Genomic DNA, 22,518 nt, shown 5'->3' on the forward strand with positions numbered 1-22,518 from the left:
TTATCCAAACCTTATCATTCGATCGTCTCAAAAGGAAAATCCGCTGAGTACACGCAGGATATATGCGGAAAACGCGAATCAACGCGCTTATTAGTCACCCGGTTACCCTATCGAGCAATCGATTAAAACACCTTAATGTTGCGGTATCAAGAACGCGTTGCATGTGCTCGTGCACGTACGCGTATGCATATACGTACATTCCGTTCGACTCTACAAATCTCGAGCCGCTGCGACAGAGTAATTACACCGCGGCGTTTTTGCTCGTTCCCGATTAGTATCCCATCGCGATCAATTTAAACGATACTTTTTCCCCGCGTTAATCTTTTCGTTCGGATCTACTCCCGCGAAAGTGGTTTTTTTCTCCCGCGGCGTAGCGGGAGGACTCGGAGCATTGGATTTATCATCAACGCTTTTTCCCGGTGTCGCTTTACGCCTCCAAGCGGTCCGGGCAATGTAATAATTATTGCGAGCGGCGCGTTAGCCTAATCTCAGGCTCGCATCGTTCCGAGTGAAGTGCAACGGTAACTCGTGCCGCGGATCATTCGTTCCTCCTTACCTCCGTCCATCTTTACCAACGTTCCATCCAATCGTCGTGTCCGCATGTTTCTATTTCCCTTTTTAATCGTGGAACACTCGCATTTTATCTCCATTCCGCAGTCACGAGACCGCGAGAAAAAAGGCTTCCCCTCCCCTCTCCTGATCCCGTGGTTCTAATAAACGAACGCCGATAAGAGTAAAATTGAATTCCTACGACGCGGCCTGCATGTCGGGGTTTATCCGATCGCCGCTGCGATCGATAACATCAACGTTGAAAATCACCGCGCGAAATGATTCCTATTACCGGGCTGGCAAGAAATATGAACTCGCCGCGCGTATAATTTATTCACGGTCCGATGGACATCTCGACTCGTCTTCCGTGGAACGGGGTCAGAATCATCTCTCGCGGACCGTCTGGGATCCGCTCCTCTGTGTCGCGGATACGCGACTCGGCATAATTGCTCGCGCGATCCTCTATCCCGCGCGCGCGTTCCCGATAGAACGTCCCGCGAGTTGTAGGAACGTCCGGCAGATGGTCCGACGCCGGTGATCGTCGTTACTCTACACCTTTCCGAATGCCGACACGCAGATATCGGATTCAGGGGTCCGTGAAACATCTTCGTCGGACGCGGGACGAGGGTTTCAAGTTTGATTAATAGCTCCGCGGAAACGGGTTTATGCTTTCACGGCACGAAACGATCCGCGGAGCGGTGTCTGCGCCGCGGTGATTTCGACGAGCTGTTGGGTATCGGTGCTAACGAGGGCCGCGTTGAAGGGATGCTTGATTTTAACGAAGCTTTGACGGAGAGCGGATTTTTGATCATTTTCACTGCGCCGGAGGGATGTGAAATATACGAATCAAAGTTTAGGGCGAAAAATATGTTTCGTGCTTGGAAAATATTCAAGGAAACATTGTAGTCGTGAAAGTCCATTTGTAAAAAAGGAACTCTGAATATTTCTATTTTTTCGAATGATACTATCCAGAGTTAAAGAACCGGTATCACATCCTCCGATGACAGTTCTACGGACGCGTACATACACGGCGGACAATTATTCAAATAACTTCATTAAACTTTTCGTATTTTTGCTGCGGATCGATGTAACTACATTTCCGGTGCACGATAAATGATAAAGAGATACGTCTGACTCGTATTCCCAAGACGATCGTCGCACGCACGCATCAACGGCCTCCCGGCGGCACCGCCCCGCTCCGCATTGCTTCCGCCGAATATTCCCCGCGCTCGTCCACGGCAATCCCTTTAACGATTCGCTAAATCGTCGATAATGTCTGGATGCATCGCGATCGACAGGCCCGATTTATCGTTCGATCCCTATCAGCCGGATTACATTCAACTATCCGCTGTCAATATCCTCGGTCGAGGTAACGTTTCCCGGTGATGAATCACCGGCTCGCTCGCTCGTTCGCTTGCTCGCTCGCTCGCCGACATCCTCCGTCCGCGGGTCTCCATTACACCGTCCCCGGGGAGGATGCTCGAAAACGCGTAAAAGTACCATTACATAAGCCGCTCTTCCGTCTAATTAATATGCGTTGCGCCGGTGTCTTCATTAAGCAGTCCCGGCACGCACGCACGGGATCACGATAATCGCGCGCGCCATATTTGCGGCGCGCGGCGCGGCGGTCGACTCTTTCGCTCCTGCTAGCCCCGTTTCCGCGTCTCCGTCTCCTACAGGCGCGAGTTGCCACGAATTTGCATGTAACCGCAATTAAGCCCGCTGCCTCGAGATAACAAGGAGGTGACACGACGGACACCGAGCGTGTGATTTACTGAGCCAGGAAAAAAATCATAATCGAACCTCCGGGGGTGAATATCCACTCGTCACCGTCTACATGTTTTTCAGTTGCGGACGGTGAGCTACTATCGGGGCTTCGAAAGATTTATGTCAGTCTTTTGGTCTGAGGATGTTGGTTTTGAGCGAGCCTGTGAGTGAAATTGTACTGGAGTGTTGTTACATATTAGATAACACGAACCGAGCGAATGAAGATTCATATTTACTTATTCATACTTCCTTCGTTGAATATTTATGTGTCGCGTTATATATATTCGGAATCATGTAGTGGAATAATTAACGACTCGTGTTTTCATCTTGGTTATGATGTGTTATTTGAATTTTGACGACCTCGAGAAGTATGCTGATCGAGGAAGCGAATGCTTTCATTGCCAGAAGCTTCAATAAATTTTGTGCAAACTTAACTCTTCAGGTTCGACAATAATGTCATTTTTAGAGCCTCCAACACTGTAAAAGTTGACCTTGTGAATAGACGCTTTTCATATTGCAGTTTTATATAGTTCAGTGGTTGACCGTTCAATTCAGGTGTCCGTATTTCAGAACGGTAGACAGAAAAGTACATTGTATACGCCGTTTGTAGATATCTTAAGTGTGTGCAGATACTAGTTAGTTGGTAAACTATATAAGATCCCGATCTGTTCGCTTTTATTTTCTCGTCTCAACATTAAGGAGGGAAATGGACGCCATGCTCCGTTCCACAATACGAGAATGTTGCACGGTGCATTCCGGTGTTTTGCCGTGGCAATTGCCTCACCGCCGATATACGTGTCGAGAAGCTGCCTGCTTCGTAGAGGTCTTCCTTCATAAAACAGACCATAGGCAGCGACTGTGTTGGGTCTTTTAGCTTGAGGGTGGCGATGATAGAGGTGTTAAGCGTAAAAGGGACGGTGGAAAGCTAAAGTAAAGACGCTTAAGTGATTTAGAATAATGACAAGGTATAAACGATGATGAATTGTTCAATAAATTTGATCATTTAGTAGGTCTAGAAATATTCATCACGGCTATTATAGTACCATAGCGTTGATCAATATTTTTATATACGACTTCTGTGCATAGCTTTGTGTAAGAAAACAAGAAGAAACGTTATTCGATTACTATTTCCAGCGTTCTTTAGTAGAGAGAGTAAAATCATGGATGTAAAAAGTAAACTGAACATGTGTCCAACTGAGAGACATAAATTCGTGTTTTCTTATTTCGATGTCATTACAGTGGATTTTATGATGCGGCGACATCAAATAAGGAGGGCTGTTTTATTGTTATCTTTTCACGGAAGATTAAACTGCGTTGAATCACAAAGAGTTTCCGGGAAACACGAAACTGGGACGAAGAGGAGAAGAGAGAAAGAAGTCGAACTGTGGCACGAAACCCGGACGTTACGCGACACACTGAACATTGTCGGAGATTTAACGTCCGTAATTAGTAAGTACTTAGAAGCGTCGGGACGAGGCGAAAGAAAGTTTTACGATCCCGATATCGACGATGCCGGTTAAAACGTCCCGCGAGTAAGAGGCAGCAATCACGATAAGGCGCGTTCTAAGCGGAACGTTTGATACCGTTCATTTTTATCGGTTGTTATTGCCAATCGTGAAGCCAGGAACACCCAATCTTACAGCCACGTCTGTGAACCGATGGAAAAAAGGAGAAGAAATCGCTTCTTTCGCGGAAACACGTAGTCCAACCCTCTTTATAAACGCGTAATTCATCGTCAAACGTCTAATTACCTCTACGCTAACCGGACAATCGAGACAAAACGCAATTATGCAAGATCACCGAGGAACGTGATGCGCAACGTGCCCGACGCCGTTAAATTTCATTAAACTCGGCTGCCTCTATAAATCGATCCCCGGAGAACCATTAAATTCCGCGAATCCCCGGAATCCTATTAAATTTAATTTAATATCTATCCACGGCGGTTCTGCCAGGCGGTGCCGAGTGAATTAGCGCTCCGAACGAAATAATTAACTACACAAGCGAGATCAAGACGTAAAACTGTCCGAACAATGAGAATTTATTTGGCGAGACCGCGCGAACGAGAACGCTCCGGTGAATAATTCGATTCCGCGATGTGTTGTTTTATAACCGACAGTCCAGTCAATCGTCATCGCGATTACTAAGATCATAAACAAGTCAGTCCAAAATACCTAAGTCGCTTAGACAGTAAACCCTTGGACCTTTCCCTTGCACATCACTTCTCCTCTCTCTTCAAAATTTTCTTCCGAGAATATTCATATAACTCGTACATCGACTAAATCGATTGAATCCATTTTTCATCTTCAAATTATATCCTTAAGGGGGAAATACCTTTAGAACCTTAAAAAATCGCAATATTTTTTTTTCTATAGGATGTTAGTATAACATCTTAAGAGTATGGTGCCAAAGTTTTAAAGCGAAATTCGGAGCCGTTCTGATGCTATACCCCATAATCGGGACTCATAAACATGTTACTTTATTGTTTACGTTATACAAGAAAAATTATACATCCGGCTTCGAAATATTAAAAAAAAAACAAAAAACCTCGGTGGAAAAGGCAAGCTGACTGATGCGCTTATCATGAAGCTCACCACATATTATGGCTTAGCCATACAAAGAAATATTCATAGTGTGGAAAATGTGAAGAAAGCTATAATGGCCTCGTATTATCACTTATGCTCCACCAAAGAAAATCCAAGGCACGAATACTGCCCGGTAGGAAATGACAGCTGGTGCAAGTGGCAGAAAGCTCTAGCTACAGGAGCAAATTTGGACCTTATAGAACTGTTGGCCCTTCGCTCCAAAGCACCGGCACTCAGGAATAAAAATTATTGAAATTGCAGCATATTTGGCAGCTGGATTATTTAACGAAGGATATGCTTCAGTTTTAAGAACTGTGAGTGCTTTGAATATTGTAATTGGAAAACAAGCAAAAACATGCGCCGACAAAATCGACGAACAGAGAGTAATTCGACAGGAGCGACACACCTCATTAACTACCAAAGAGGCTCGAAAAGCAAGAAGAGAGCAACGTATGGAGGAAAATCAGCTTTATGAGGAAACAGAAGGAATATTGTATGTCGCAGGAATCGCAGATTAGCTGATAAGTCATTGAAATTATTGAGTTGTCACTTATCGAAACTTTGAACGTGTTTATCTCAAAACTACATTTTCGAAATCGGTGGAATCAATAACTCAAAAACTACTCAATCAATCTTGCTGAAATTTTGCACACGTATCTATAACAATATTGTCTTCTATACGAACCTAGAGATATGAAATAAATTGTAAGTAAAAGTACCTTTTTATTGCAAAATATAGCGAAAATTTCATGTAAAATTCAAAGTTTCTGTTCAAAAGCGTGCCATTTTTTCAATTTTCAATATTTTTCACTTTCTTTAGGTTCATCTACAAACTGTAAGTGTCAGTTATCGAAATATGTCTTGCTGGTTTGTTTCAAATCAATGTAGCCAATGCTAGAGCTTACACCATTTAATAAGTCGCACCACAACCTTCCCAAAAAACAGGAACATAACTCCGCCATTTTTAAATATTTTGAAAAACAAAAAATACGTTGTAATAGAGAAAGAACATAATAAATGATAACCAAAGTTTCAAAACCGTAAAACAATCTTTTCCTTTACAAAAAAATTCATAAAAATCAGCTCGTTGTCATCCGTCTAAAGGTATTTCCCCCCTTAAAGCATCTAAATAATTAATTCGCTATATTCCAACTAAATTTCCTCACAGCAACGAGGTACTAAACTTTGTTTCCTTCATTCTTCAGACAAAGGGAAATTTCAAAAAGCACTATACACTATCGAATCATTTTTCTCTATGTCTACTGGAGTTAACCTACTTAGCAAATCACTGGCTGGTACACACCGGCGTGTTCTAAAATTAAGAGCTCCTTGTTACTCTGTCAATCTTCGTCTCTCTTTTTGCATGTCGTTCGAACGAACCTCCGGCCGATTTCACAAAACTGTTGTACCCGATTTCGCGACCCGGACTCCAACACTGTGGCGAAAAGCAACGGCACCTTGCATCGATCCTTTCCCGACGAATCGGGCTCGATCGTTCAAGGTCATCGATCAAAGGATCACGTTATTCGGCGCGCACGCGGATCCCGGGGACCGCGGCTCGTCGATGGATGTGCCGCTACTTCGAAGCGTTTACCCGGGTCGCGGCACCGCGATCACCGGTAGTTACATCATTACCAGCTAATAGCGAACGATAACGCGTTCGCTCGACGCGAACATCGAATTATGAACCGTGGATTAATGGAGCAGCTGGAGGCTACCGTTCGCAGGATCGGTGACGACCCTAATCGAAAGGGCCGCGACCCTGGGACGGGTTCGCCGCGCGTTCTCGCGCCGCCTCCTGTTAACCAAGACCTCAACGATGACTTCTGACGAGACCTTTGAAATCGAGTACGCAACCCGCGGCACCTCGGCGCGGAGGGCAACAGGAGACTGATTGAAATTGATTCTCATTCGTTGATGACCAATTTTCCTGCGCCGGCGTTTTTACCGCCGCCTGACCTTGGGCGTCTGAAATTAATATCGTCGGCGATGGGGCTTCGACCTTCTCAAATGAATCTGTTACACGTCCAATCCGTTCGAAATGCCCGCCGTTATTCTCGATCGCTTCATTCCACCTTTCGGGCAAAAATCCGACTGCCCGACAGCGGGGCGGAGGCGAACGTTTCAATTTGACACGGATTCGCGAGGGATTAAACGAAATGACAGCGTATTATTATTCAGGGATATTTGATTCACGCGGGCCGACGTTTCCTCGGATCACGGCCCCGAGGATTGATCGCGGATTGAAAAAATTCTGAGCGCACTCCGACAGGACGAACGATTATTTTCCAGCTGGATCGCCGGCTCGCGAAAGCCCGCTCAACCGTTCGATCCTCGTTTTTCTGGATTCACCTTGCGGCGGGAAACGAAAAGCTGTCGCCGGTAAGTAACGTCGTCTCCGGTTGCAGCGGGCGAGCCGCGTACCGTAGGCGACATCCAGTCCCCGGGGAGGAATAATAAAAATTTTAAAGAGATGAAAACTTTGACCACCTACCGTAAGGAATGCAGGGATAATCTATTCCCCTCGCAGCGGGCAGATAGAAGTAAGAAGTAAAGCACCGAGCGAACGAACATTATTACAGGCCGAAGCCGCGCGCATTTCGCTTTAACGACCGGATTCGGATCAAATTAAAGGGAGCTAAAACGCGGGGAAAACGGAACGCCGCGTCGGGTGCTCGCGGATCGAAACGCGCCGGTTGGAAACGACCGGCGAGCGAGCCGCGATACCATGACGCCACCGTCGGCGCATTCCGTTAATCCGGCGAGAGGGTTCAGGTGAACGGACGCCACCGATCGGCGCATCCGCGGCGCCGTAATCTGTTCGATTTAATTATCTTAAATAAACGCGGCTCGGACGGCGGGACCATTAAATGGAACTCGCGTGTCGCGCAATTCTATGAGTCACGTGTATTACGAGGCATTAAAGTCGCGCGACGCCCGGGAACCGGCTGTTTTATGGTGATAATCGTGAATTACCTCTCCGATGGGAACCCGTTACCGCGGATGGGATCAGGTTCGATGCGTACTCGCGGGATCCGAGTCAATTTCAATATCCATGCGCTCCGCCGTCTCGCGTACGACCTTCGTAAGAAGCATCGTCCACTAGATTTTGCCCGCAACGCGATCGATCCGGGGGAAACTCGTTCCGATCGACGGAATACCTGCCGCGAGTCGGCTTTCGAAAATAGTTATCTTTTTATTTACATTATATATTCACTCCAAATCGATTATATTAACGGACCGAAGGCTTTCCGATTGGCTTTTATCGAGGTATCGAAGGCTCGGATGCTCGCGACGTATTTGTCGAAGAACTTTATTAGGGACCGGATAGTTCGAGACTCCGCGCGACAAGAAGTAGAATTTTTTTAGCTCGGCTGGGTCCGCAACCCTTCACCTTAGGATTTCTTTCGCAATCGCGCCCGTTAGGATGTTATCGTTGGAAGTTTATTCAAATGTAAGGAATGCCACCGGTTCTGTAAGCTCATGAATCTTGAACGTTGGTAACGGATGCGTTACGAAGAGAAAATAGTAATAATCGTAGCGAATTGTGTAAGTACATATTCCTGTAGACTGGCTTTAATCGAACGTGTACTGGCGATGTTCTTGATCTGGTGTTTATAATTACCAAACAAGTCAAACGTGAATCTACGATGTTCGTTACGCGCGTGGACATGATGGCCCGATCCTGCCGGACAATTTGTCGATTCCGCTTCAACTTCTGTCGCACAGGACAACGGCGGCGGGCCATTAACCGCAAATCACGGATTGTTGGCGATCGCGTACCTCATAGGCGCGCATTATGGTGCATAAATAATTTATATCTTCGATTCGCGCGACCCTGTTCACTTTTTCGGCCCCCGTTCCGGCTGCTGGGCAAGAAATTTATGTAACCGTCAGCTTTCCGCGGGGATCCCGCGGATGCTGCGCCGAACCGACTGAGATTTACGCGGGGTTTATGAAGATTGATACTTCGGCCGCCTTTGCCGCGGTTCGAAGCGCGATCCTTAAAGAGGAGATCGGTTATGCGGCTTTGGGGTCTTTTTAGACGATAAGAAATCCCTTGTACTTTAATATTCATTAATCCTGGAAAGACCCAATGCGAGGCATCCCGAGTCTACTAGTCGTAAAATATTAAAAACATGTTGCTTGTCTCGCGTAGTATATTTCCAGGTGTCGTTAACGATATTATTTCTCGCAAAAAGTGTCGGAAGTAAACGGTTCTTTCGTCGTGCGCAGATGACTCGCTCGGTTCTATTGCGCTTAATATTCATAAGTGGATTTTATTTTAATCAATCTAATCGAAGATTTTTTAATCCACTCTCCTAAGTGGACTGAGACTGCCCGCGTATTTATGTTCAATAATTCAGTACGTCCGAGGGTAGAAAACGTACAAAATATATCCTTCCGCTATGTTTGTTCTGCTTCGGATATATTAATAGAACAAGAATAATAATTTAAAATATATCATTTCAATCTTTGGAAACTGCAATTTCTCCAAAACTATTGGGAGTCAATTCATTTTCTTGCAGCTAATGAGAAAGAAGCGTACCCCTTTATCATCTATTGTTTCCACTTTAATGGTTATGGGAAGAGAAACGTAAGAGAAAGGAAGCATTAAAAGTCTATGTCTAACGTGATACTGCCGCCAGGTATCCCGACACTTCCTGTGCGACAGCGACGAAGTGCTGGGTATTTTTTAGGTGGGCGAAGAGTCTGCCAGGGTCTGCGACAAAATTTGTGTCCCGCTCGAACGGTTTTCATAGCCCCAGGTCGAACGTTTCTCACAGCGCGCCGTTCCCCTCCCCGGAAGGCAGCGCGAACAATGGCCCGGCGGAAGATTGAGCGACTTTAACCTCGCAATCAGACGAAACCGTGAAGCGCAGACACCTGGGACCTGGAACCGATCAAGAACGGTAAAAGAGCCATTACCGTCGCGGAGGGAGACCGCGAGATAGACTTCCCATTCCGCGGCAAGAAATTAGCGGCTTTAATGGGGCATCGAGGGATCGCAGCGCCTCTTCTTCGGCTTCCTCTCTTAAGTCACCCCATAAGTTCGATAAATAAGCGAAATTCTTGGCTGGCGTGCACACGTGTAGGTGCCACGTCCCGCGAAGAGATGCTTTACCAGTCCTTTTAACGATCGCCGGTGGTGATCCTCAAAGGATATGGCTTCCATGAAAAACATCGAAAGCACGCCACGGGAGACGAGAAGTTGATTAAATTGTATTCCACGTTCGACGAGTTATTATGCATCGATTGAATCTTCCGGGAAAGTGATGTTTAAACGATTTTACAGCGGACGGCTATGCCCGTTCCTCGAATTATCCGAGGTAAATTGCATTTATTCCCATAGCAATAAATTGCTTTACTGAAAGTAAAATTAGAAGGAACCGGTAATAGTGCCTCATCACTGAGAAGGATTCGTTAAGTCGCAGGTACTGTAAGAACATTACTAATATGTATTAATATGTTCTCAGCATTTGCGAACAAAGTTATTACAAATATCAAAAACCTAATTACCAATAATCAACTATATCGCCTTCTGTGCATTCGTTAATACACTCCCACGTAGGTATCATAGGTTAGTTATACTTCGTGTACTCACAGTCAATCCCGGACACGAATCATTCAGAGACTTGTCACTCTACTTCCGCGTTAATTATTCTTCCTCGGTTACCAATTTGTAAAGTGCCACGTCGCACAGCCGCTTACAGGAACCTGTGTCAAGTTCGCGGACTCTATTCTCGTCGATGAGCGCAGGGTTCGCCGCGGGTCGCGGCTAAAAGGGGTTAACTATATCCAACGAACCGCGTTACCATTTTCCAAGACTGGAAATTCGAGGCCGCGGTTGAACCCGTCCTCCCGGCTGGTTCTCACAGTTTCAAGCCCGACGGACGAGCTTATTAATCGCCGCGGGTAACGCATCCACGCTCGGCCCGCTCCGGAGAACGAACGTTGACTCCGAATCGCCTGCAATCTTTGGAACTTACGAGGGGAGGCCTCGGTTTTCCATGCACGAGTGAACTGGACCACGTGGCCCGTATATCATGCTGAATGGTTAAAAGCCTGATTAAGACGCTGCTCTCCTCCTCTCCTAATTATCGGATTACCTGTTCGCCGGTCCTGGTAAGGCTCCTTTATCGTGGGATCCGCAGCTATGCGTGAACAGGGTAGTCCGCGTTCTCACCGCGTTTTTGACGGTGACTCTGCGGTTTCCTCTGTCGCTTGGAATGATTTCGTGAGGATCACCACACGGCTGCGTCATTGTTGTTAGTTTGTCGTGCTTAGGGTTCGCTACTTATTTGGTAGCACGCGTTGTAGCTGGATAGAGTACTTTCAAGTGTGGGACAGTGCTGCCAAAGTGTCGTCAGTTTCTTTGAGGAGAAGTAGATTGGGAAACTTTGGACCAGACAGTGTGTAAGAAGATATATAAGGAGACATGAACAGTTGATGTCTTCTGTTTGGAACCCTTCCAATATAGTTGTAGCTCGGGATACTCGATTCTAGTACGATCTTTAACCATTCCATCGAATTGGGTCATTATACGAGGGCTTTGAAGAATGTCTCTATCCTAAATGCGTCCTTGTTTAAACTTTCTTAAGAGCTTATTTCTTATCTCATGTTACACGGTATTGATAATTTAACTATACATTCAGAACAGCAAAGAGAAAGTAAGAATAGCAATTGCTTCCACGAACGAATCGCAACAAAATGATACTGTAAAGTAGAACAGTATTTCTTTCAATGCTATCCCCCGTTCATCTTTAAACATTATTTTCATCGCTTTCTCTATCTCGTAACAGGAGCACCTAATGGATAATTCTATTGTGCAAACACCGGCGATTTGTAAGCATCGCTATCGCCATAAATCGCGGCGCGTGCAACACTGTCGCGAGCGATCCGACTTTCAGATGCGTAACTGTAATCCGGGATGGTGGGCGAGAGGATTCGAATCGCGTTCCACACGCAGACGGAACCGCCCGCGGGCATCGCGGCGATAATCGCGACCGATCGAACGACGACGCCCTGGTCAACGCAATTACGGCCCCGCGAACCGTGGACGCGGATCCACGGTATTCTCTCGCGGCTTTCCCGCCGCGCCCCGCGGCGACCGAGAGCGTTCCGCAGCACCCGCTACCTGACGTTGGCTAACGGAATCAAAAGACGATCCGCCGGCCCCCGATCTACCTTCGGGCCACTTTTGTCCCTCCAGCCCGCTTCACCTCCGCCGCTCATTTCGCTACGCGACCGAGCAATTTCCGACCGTGAAGTAATTACGGCGGGCAGTCGATTCGGATGGTGGGAAGGGCGAACGTCGCAATCGAACCCATCGATCAAACGGTTTAATAAGTCGCCAGTTATTAGTTTCTCTTTTTTTCGGTATTTTTCTCGGTTTCCGAAAGTTCCATGAATTGATTTGGAACGGTGTTTGATGAATGATTACTGTGAAGGGAGAAATTTTTTAGAGGAGTGGTGGATTTGATTCATTCGATTACGTTTACTTTCGATAAGTGGTAATTGACCTTGATTATTTGATTAATTTCTTCCTTATGTATCGTGTATTATTGTAATTTGCAAAGAATCGGTGTAATATATTGTTTCACTTATGAATTTTCGTAATTGTAAGTGCAAAGAGGTATTGATTTTATAAATTTCTAGGATCATGTCGTGATACGAGAAAATGAACTTTAGGAATGATATTAATTCCATACTTTTTACCACGTCTTAATGAGATTCACGCAAGCCTTTTGTCATCTTCTTAAACGTTCAGTGTATTCAAGATACATCCGAGGCGCACGAACTCCGAGCTCGAATTCAATGATTAAATATTTGTAGAAAGACGGTCGTTCCCGTTTTTTGTGTAACATCGCTTCGAACACCTTCCAATAAACACACGCTCACCGTAATCACTATTCTAGACGAAGTAATGGAACGCTCGGGGCTCGCGTAATTTCTGTTATTCGCATAAACGCGCTCTCCGCCGCATCAACTCCTTCCGACAGCAGAAATTGACTTTCCTTCTCGGCTGTCAAACGCTGCCTCTTACTTTTTGCAGACAAACCAGGGAAGTCGGTTTAAAACTCTTCAATAGCAAATAAAACCTCAAGTTGCACCTGCTGGAAACTTCTCTAATGAACCTCTCGGCTGGATCGAATCTATTCAAGATATTTCATCCGCATAATAGACTCTACTTTCTGGAAAGCACGCCTAACGTCCTCTAAATAACAGAATCAATATACTCTGAAACAGATCCTTAAGCCTAAGATCCTTACGTTACGAATCTTCATGAAATAACCTCAAAACACTGCAATTAATCCCCACATACTCTTTAAATAATCAATACTCGCTCGTCTCTTGTTACATTAACACAAACATGTATCAAATTTGTGAACGCAGAACTCTACAAATCTGTAACGTCCAAAAATTCCATAAATTTCGTGAATCTACAGACTCCGTGCAACCTACACCACAGCAAACCCCCAAGATTCGCAATTGAATCACGCCCAAGCCACGATACGATAATTCACTCGTCCAAGCTCGAAGCACCTAAAAGCCAACAGCGATCGAACCGCAGGAAAAACCGCGCGTAAATCCGCGGGACGAAAACGGGAGCACAAAACGCGACGGCGGCCCGCGCTTAATGGCTGAGTGAGTAATGGATCCGCGCGTTCCCTGTTTACAGCAAGGGAAGGCGGTAAACTGTGCCGGCCTGGTCTCGTTAAGACATTTCGTACAGTTTTCTTGTTTGCGTGGCGCTCCCGCGTATCATCCTGTTCGCTCGGCGTAATTATTTGCTCGTAGGCAGCGCCGGTAAATGGAGCGGAAGGTGTTAGTCGTGGGACGCGCTGCGTTGCGCCGCGCCGCGCCGCCCCGCGAGCCCGCGGATCGCTGCACGGAAGACCAGGATGGCCGTTAATCACGCAGGGTCGGCCCCGTTGGTGCACCGTTGCCCGATACCTACGACTTCTCCCCTGGTGTCCTTTACCCGTCGCGTGGGCGGACGTCCGCGTTTCACGCGCGCAACGAATCGCGGCTCCTCGTGCGCGCGTAGCGGGAGACGACGTCCGCCATCGACAGACCGTTACGGATCGTCGACAGATGTTCCCGGTGATGTCACTGCGAGATCGCGTGTCGATTACGGTTGGGTTTCTATTAGCTGGAACCGATAGGCGGGGAGAGGATGCTGCGAGACACGCGGAAGAGTTTAATCAGGATCGCCACGCGAGATTAGATCTGCTTTTTGCCGCTGATTTGGGTGAATAGAGTTGTATCGAGTTTGATTGTTTTCCTGCCACCTTCGCGATAAGCTTGTGCCGATGAATATTTCGTGTCTCACGGGAGAATTAAATTTGTTTGCTTTTTGTTTATTTAAAACCGTAATGCATGGTGTTGTTTGAGAAGTTGAGATTTTGTTGGGTTTTGGAAGGAAGATTTAATGAAGTATCGTAATCGTGGAGGTTGCTATGGAAATGTTTGTTTTTTTGATGTGTTAAGATAGTCGATAGAGATAGTGAATCAGTCAGAGATAATGATTATGGCTGTGAATTGTAATCCGCGGTGTAGAGAACACATTGTAACCGATTCGACAATTATACCTGAACCGTTGTTATTGCCGTGTAATAAGATTATACTTGACGAGAAACCACGGACGAATGGAATCGCAGCGGGCGATACGTGACTGGTAGATCCTGCTGACAAGCCTTTCGCGTGTCGTCAGGATATTTGCGAACATTGTTATGTCCGATCAAGCGTGTCCAGCTGCCATCAACTGACGCTGCGCTCTAATTGAACGAAAAAACAATTGCTCGCCTTCGTCGGACGTTATAAATATCATCGAAGATAAAACGAATGGCAGCCACGCAAGGAACAGGTTCCGAGATTTTAAAATCTCTGATACGAAATCGTATCACTAAAAATGTTGAGAATTATGATCGTTAAACTAAGAAAACAGTATAATCATTAAAATAATGAATGTTTAAAAGATCTGCATTCTACTAATTACATTTTAGATAACGTAAGTTGAAAACATATTTAGTTACCCTATAAAGAAGACCAACGTGTCAACAATACTAGAAAAATATTATTAGCCCTCCGCATCGTGTACCGCGTGCATCAGTATGATTCACCTTTGACCCAGAACTGAACCTTAACATTCCCAACGAACCGTTGAACGTAACAAAGTTAATTAAAAGGCTGTGGAAATTTTCCATGAAATTGACTGTACGTTGGAAACATCGAACGCTACTCGTTAATTCCGTCCCATAAAATTCTCAGTCCGCTAGTCAATCCTCTATCCCCTGATTCTAGCCTTCGCCATTGCCTCGAACCAAATCCGAGCCGGCGGCGGCTTGCGTGAGACAGGCCGACCGCAAGGGGTTAAAATCGGCGAGATCGATGTCAAAGAAGGAAACCCGTTACAGCGTAGAAAGGAAGTCGATGAAGTGCAACAGACTCGTAGAACACGAGTAAGAAGACGCGAGGCGGCCGGTAGTGGGAGTAGCGGAGCCAGCCGCGAAGAAAAGCCTGGCTAGGTGAAGGGCGGAGGGAGGAGAGTGGGAGAGAGAAGAAAGAAGACGTCGGGAAAGGGGAAGAACAAATTCATCGGGCCAGCCGTATGCGAACCGAACGAACTCGACACGGATCGCAACGCGTTAAGCTAGGTGTCCATTTGAGAGTAAACCTATCGTGAATTGCTTCCTACAGCATCTCTCGCGACTGCACATCGTATTCGAAGCGAGCATTCTCAAAAATTCTCGCAATACAAACGAAGTTGAGATTTCAAGAGTAATCTATCGTTCTTAGATTTCTTCGAATTAAAACTTCTCACAGTTGCTCTCAAAAGAATGCACACTTTGGGAATACCCATTGTTGCGTCGAAACTCTCAAACAGACACCTAAGTTTAGGGTACTTGACTATTGACGAAACTATCTATATTTACAAGTGAACGCTGCTGTAAAAGTAATGAATTCGACAATGCTCTCGAACGGTCATCCTCAACGCACTATCCTTTTCTAGAGTATCCTCCTGGGAGCGTCTCACGATAGTCCTACTCTGAAATGGACACTTAGCTTTAGATCGGACGCTCTTACGAACAAGATCGAGTCATCTTGTTCATAGCGTGGGGTTCATCTCGCGGCGGCGGCATCTCTGGTCCCCGTGTATGATTCATCCCACTTGATCCAGGTTGCCAGCCCGCTGGAAGAGATTCCCATGATTTCCGCGAGCTCGGGGAACCGCGGGGATCTCGGGACCGAGGCCCTCTTCCGCCGCGAGGACCGCGCTTTCGCATGCGAGCCGCGCACGCTGACGCATCGACGAGGATTCCCTCGATCCTCGGCCGTGATTAGGCCGAGTCACGCGTGGCAATGATCCGATTATGGTAACCGCAGCGATCTTATCGTAGCTGTTGTCCTTCGTTATTATCAGAAATTCACGTGGTTGTTGCACGCGGACGTGCCAACGGCCGACGTGAGGTCTCGCCGGCTTTCTCGAGCTGTTCTCTTTCTCGGGAAATTAAGGAGCTCGCATGTAGGCAGATTGCACGACTATTGTTCATATATGAGGATCGGGGGACAGGTTGAAGGCAACGGCCTTCTCTGAATGATGTTTGATCTCGAGATGCGTTGTATTTGTAAGAACTCTTGAGAAAGAGGACATTTGCCACGGGTTTTGCATGCAAATTGAACGTCATCGCCGGCCGGTGGATGGTTTAAATTCGAGTTAGAGGACATCTAGATAAGAAGAACTGCATGTTCACAGACCCGCGTTGCTGATTGTCGCTTCTACATGAAATAAACCAGATTCACCGAAACTCTTTATTATTCTCGATTGATAATTATCGAGAAACACTAACCTCCTTTACAACTACGTACATTTAGCGGTGATCTTCGGATCGTCTCCTTCAGCCGGTTTCTACTACCTCACCCCAACACTTACGGCAAGACGATATCTAGAGTACGACTAAACACACGCTAGAACTAATAAGTCCATTGTTAGAAACACGTTCATACAGCTCAACTAATTTGCCTCTTATTCTCATTACAGATACGCGATCGTGTGGTTGCTGTCTGTCACGTCGCTGCGCTGTCAGGTAAGGATGCCGAGATAAAAGAGTCTTTGACATTGATATTCCGCGAGTATCCTTATCAGATTGAGCAATGGTGTTGCGCATGTTTTGAAGGCAACGAATCACGAGAACGCGGAGGGCGACGGGAACGGCGAAGACTCGGTGCTCGACGAAACGACCGAGGACTATTGGGCCGGAAGCGGATCCGGGCCCGAAGACGACGAGTCGCTGCACAACGAGACTAGAGAGGCGTTAACGCACGAGGCCAGCGATCACGACGCGGTAAGTATCGTCCAGTGATTACCGGAATCGTTCCTGGCAACACCTACGACCAATCGAACTCCCATGAACAACCCGTTACTCATGTTACACAGCTATTGTTCGAACCGCAGTCAGCCATCCCCGCGATGAAGCCCGAAAGATCCCGGCGCGGATAAAAAGACCGATTTCCTACAAGCGTTCCGCGTAACCGCTGCATCATCGATTCGTTCGCGCGACCACGGGGAAAAGTGAAAGATCGGGGCGTGGAATCGATCGGCCGTCCGCGATACGTCCGATCGTTCGGCAACGCTCAATGAGCCGACGCGATTAGCGGGGATCCGTTAATTGTTCGGGGGATATACTCGTAGACGTTCCGATCGGAGCCGCGCCGGCGTCGAATAAATTAAAAACATCCGGATTAAACGGACCACGAGTAACCGGCGTCCAGTAGCTCTCAAATCCCGCGTTCTGGAGAAAGGAAATAATAAGCGCCCTCCGCGTTAACGCGGCGAATAAAGTCGAGCAGCGATTCGTTTCATTAACGTTTCGCTACGGATTCCGAGTGAATCAGCGGTCTCGTAAAACTGTATGAAATTACTGCCGCTCGGTTTTAGATAACTATATATTAATGAAATCTGCTCTCTGGTTATCACGAATTACCGTAACCACCTCCTCCGTCCATCCGTCCATCCATCCGCTTCCAAGTACCCCCGTGTCCGCGGCACTAAACCGACCGAGGCAAATAAGAAACGCGAGGCCCCGGGGGAAACGATGATTATAAATACCGACGGAATGCTGTCCCCGGCGATCACGCGGAATTACAAGGGACAGTTTTTACCGGGAACTTCGGGAGAGCTGTTTAAACGCCCCGGCGGCATTCTTCGGAGCGCGTTAAACGGGTTGAATTGGATCGAATTAAACCAGTTGCAGTCGGAGAGCAGGTGTAGGTCAGGGACAAGCCCGGCGGAGCGCGACCCGCGGGCTGGCGATAGGTACGTTCAACCCGCGCTGCACGACCGACCGACCGACCGACCGTAGCCGGACTAATGACTTTCGACACCCTAACCGCGCGACCGTTAATCATCGCATGAGCGCGCGTGTCATGTCGAGACACGGAGAAGCCTCGAAGGCAACGGGCCCGCGATCGTCTTCGGAGAGGAACGGGCCGTCCGCGGACGTCGGTTCCCGTTTAAGCTGACGCGTGGCGGCTCCAGACGATGACAACGCGCGTTAGGGGCGACATTCCCGCGATTCGCGCTCGGAAAACACGACGGGATCGCTGTAGGATAATGGCCGACTACATTAGACACAGTCTCTGAAACGTTCCCTCTTCGTGCGACATGAATGCCGGCCTGTTACTGTGAATAGAAGCTGTAAAGTGTAGCTAAATGGTAGAATACAATTACAACTTTTAACAGCTCAACGTTATCGTGTGCTGTATTAACATGTAGGAAGGTGTTAGAAACATTTTGGTAAAATAATTTGGAAGCTGTTGTTTTTCTTTGTGTAAGGATGCGTTGACACGTTGACTGCCGCGAAAAACATCAGTGGCTTATGTATCACTTCCTTTGTAGAATAGAAAATGGTACAATTAATTATTACGTTACACTGTTACCTAGTTATTCGCAATATTGAATATTTTGATTCAACGCCCGTTGTCTTATTAATTACATTTGCTCTCGAGTCATTTGGAAATTCCGGTCCACGGTGACCGTGGCAGTCAACGTGTTAACTTTGATATATCTGCGAATGTGCTTGTTCTGTATTTTTGTGTATAGAGAAAAATTGTGAGGTAGTAAGAGAGTTATTTAATACGTGCAAGGAGGGTACCTTTCGACGAGATACTTCCGTAATGACAGCGACTCGACAGTTCTCCGGGAACTTCAAATTATCGACCAAACGAGAGTGTGCGGAATGAAGTTCGCGATCCGGGTGCGTTTCGCCCAGTGGAGAATCATCGTCCGGCGTAATCTCAATTACCGCTGAAAGGCCCAAAGAGGGAAGGAAACGGCCGGTTTTCATGGAAACGGCCGATTCCCCGAGCCGAATCCTCTTCCGCGACCGGGCTCTCGAGCATTCCGAGCTTGGAGAAGCGCGCCTGAAAACGATAGGTACTTCCGAAGAAGCCTCCGCGGTCGGTCGCCCATAAAGCGCAGAGACAGTGAGTGTACAGCGAAAGAACGATCCTCTAACTACTCTAGTGGCCCGTAAACGCTCGCTGCTCATGCCACGTCGGCGTCGGTTCCTCGGGATCTCGCGCGCTCGAGTTCTAGAAATTCCTGAAAAGTGGAATCCGTGAAAAGCAATAATCCCGAGCAAATAGAAATGGCTGCCGTGGACGTGACAGACCGCGTTCGCGAACGCCGTGCTAGGGAACGAACGAAGATTCGTCGGAAGATTGGCGAGAACAGACTGTTCAGACGACGTGGAATCCGTCTCGGGAAGGGACAAACGGAACGGAGGGAGGAACGAGGCAAAAAGGGGTAAAGGACGGGCGAAGATGAGCGTGTAACAACACGATTGTTTCTACGGGTGCCGGCATGTGCAGCCTGTTTGCGGACTTTTTAGTCCTCGGCGCCGTTTACCGGCGACCACGCGCCAGATTCGCTCGGAGGGACGCTTACGGACATCGTGCCAGGATATTCGAGAAATTGTACGCCGGTTATCGCGTGTTCCGCGAGTTGACTCTCTTTCGTTCGTGATCTTCTGATAAATTGGGATTCGTATGGATACGTTGTACGAACGAGTGAGTTATAGATGAAGGTTGGATTTATTTTGAAGGAGATATAAATAGTACGGAATTGGGCAATTTTTGTGTACCGATAACGGAGAGCAGAAATATAATTTGAGAGGTCTCTATCATTTCGAGATTCTTAGTTCTGCCGAAGAAATTGCTTACTCAGAGATCAGAGGTGTAGGAGATGTAGATAATGATTGTTGTTGATTAAAGGGAAGGGAGTACGTAGAGGATGAAATGAAGTTCCGATGAAGATGTAGATAAATTTGTATACACTCACGATGTTATTATTAAGTTAAGTTGTATTTTGCGTGTAGGTGGTTTATGTCGGCGAGGGTGCGGCGTACGTACCGGTTCCTTCATTGAAAGGACGACCTCTCAGCCCCAACCTCCAGGCACTTCAGACACTTCAGGGTCTGCAAGGTCTCGCTGGAGGCGGTGGGACGGGCGTGGTCGGTGACGAAGAGTGGAAAAGGCATCCTGAGACCTGGGACCGTGAGCACAGGAGGTACAGACCCAACACGACGCGTGTGCAACGTAAGTCAACCATTCAGTGATTAAAGGGGCGTCGTGGAATTTAAGAAGTTAGGATTTTCGAATCTTCAAATATTCGAATTTCCAAATTTTCAAATATCTCAATTTTCTAATCTTCGAATCATGAAATTTTCTAAATTTTGAATCATGAAATTTTTAAATATCCAAGTGAAACAATTTCCAATCCTCGTGGCTTCAATCATTTAAAGTTTCAACTTTTCAAGTCCTAAACGCAGAAAACCCATAATTTGCCGAACTTAAAAATTCCGATGTCCTTGTACCCATCGCCACCAATAAGATAAAAGAGCAGCAACGCGGTATCCTCATAACTCCACGGTATCTGCTTTCACCCTCGTGCACCGTTATCGTACATACCCGTCATTATTACTGTTTCTGTGGCTCACGAGCACAGGACTCGCCCCGAGCCAGAAACGATCGAGGCCTGCTGATCGATCGACGCGGGAGAATCGATTCGAGCGTCGCTGGTCGTCAGCGTCCCGACACTCCGGGATCCAGAACGCGATGGCGAATAGCTACCGTTAGAGTGGACGCAATTAAAACGGTGTTGGGGAATCGTACGGCACTCCTGACATCGAGAATACACCTTCGACGCTGCATCGTCTTCGTCCTCTCATCGGACGTCGACGCCTCCCGACCATTCGATCGCCATTATCTGCTCCTAGATCACGCCGATCGGAGCGTACCTTTCCTCCGATGACCCCTGCTCGCTGCAATTCCTCAAATTACGCGGATACCGCAGATTTTTCCGATCGAATCGGGCTGGGTATTCGTTACTCGCTTCCAAGAAGTATTCACCAGTGAGACCACGATCGAATAGATAATGAAAAATTCAAAAACTAACGACGGTATCCGATGAAGGTGTAATTTTCTTGAAAGTCTCAAAGCTGCGGCAACCGAGAAATATTCGAATAACACGAACGCGAAGCGAATAATGGAGGATTTAATAATCCAGGCTGTCCCGGTGCAACAAGACTACGCCACCTCTCGTGCTATCGCTCACGCGCGTCCTCGACTCGCTGTCCAAAACATTCGTCCACGTCCGTGTTCACCGATGATGAATTCCTCGGGCTCCACGTTCGTATCTCGAATGAAGTCGTAAAACCCATCTCTGCGGGAAACGCGAGCCCACCCGCGGTATCGTCAATTACGCGAAAGAAGGCCCATTAGGTTTAATGTATCCTCGTCTGGGCGCACGATTCTACGACCTCGAGCACCGACTTTATTTCGTTTCTTCTTCTTCCTCCTTCTCCTTCTGCCCCTCCTCTTCATCATCATCATCATCATCAACATCCTTCGCCAGTAACCGCCACCTACAGGAAGATCTCTTTTATTTCCCGCGAAATTAAAGGAACCCGGATCACGGAGGAACGTTCGGATCAAAGGATTCAGCTGAACGATGATCGCGGGAACTTCAGAGCACGCGAACAATTAACCAAATGATTGTTTAACGATGAACCGATCGCTGCTGTGAAACGTGTAACGGCTGGAAAAACTCGTGATTATACCGCGGCACAGTGGGTCGGGAGGCCAATCCAGGAGGAAAAAAGTCATAAATTATTTTACGTCTCTCGTACTTTAATTGAGCTATTATTTCAAAGATTTCTATAATCGCCTTACATAATTAAGACGGTCCAATATAATTTTATACATTACTTTTTGTAATGTCAGAGTAAAAACTTGATATAAACAAATATATGTGCGGAATACATAATTGTTACTTCGAAAAGTAAATGATAAGTATTCAATTAATTATTATGCGTGTCATTAGTATCAATAAACATTCTAAAACAGGAATATACAGAGGATATATTTCATTGGCTTTTTTCCACCTAGATTGGCCGCCCGGCCCACTGTGCGCCGGCGCGGTGATTGCAGCCGAATGACCAGCGCCGATTCAAATACATTCGTTCCATTTTATCCGGCGCAGTTTTCCGACTGACAGGAAGTAATGGGATTTAAATGGGGTCTCGGGGATTTCGCTCGATCGTTTATATTCTTT

At 46.9% G+C, this 22,518-nt stretch overlaps 1 protein-coding gene across 1 annotated transcript in view; it reads left to right on the top strand.

Moving 5' to 3' along the window:
- LOC116426921 (uncharacterized) overlaps positions 1–22,518 on the top strand; it is a 93,772-nt gene that overhangs the window by 63,286 nt on the left and 7,968 nt on the right. Inside the window, exons 2-4 of the mRNA XM_076364359.1 lie at positions 16,945–16,990; positions 17,081–17,248; positions 20,282–20,501. Coding sequence (XP_076220474.1) covers positions 16,945–16,990; positions 17,081–17,248; positions 20,282–20,501 — 434 coding nt within the window. The remainder of the gene's footprint in view (positions 1–16,944; positions 16,991–17,080; positions 17,249–20,281; positions 20,502–22,518) is intronic.

Source organism: Nomia melanderi, chromosome 2 (genome assembly GCF_051020985.1).
Source record: "Nomia melanderi isolate GNS246 chromosome 2, iyNomMela1, whole genome shotgun sequence".
Lineage (NCBI taxonomy): Eukaryota > Metazoa > Arthropoda > Insecta > Hymenoptera > Halictidae > Nomia > Nomia melanderi.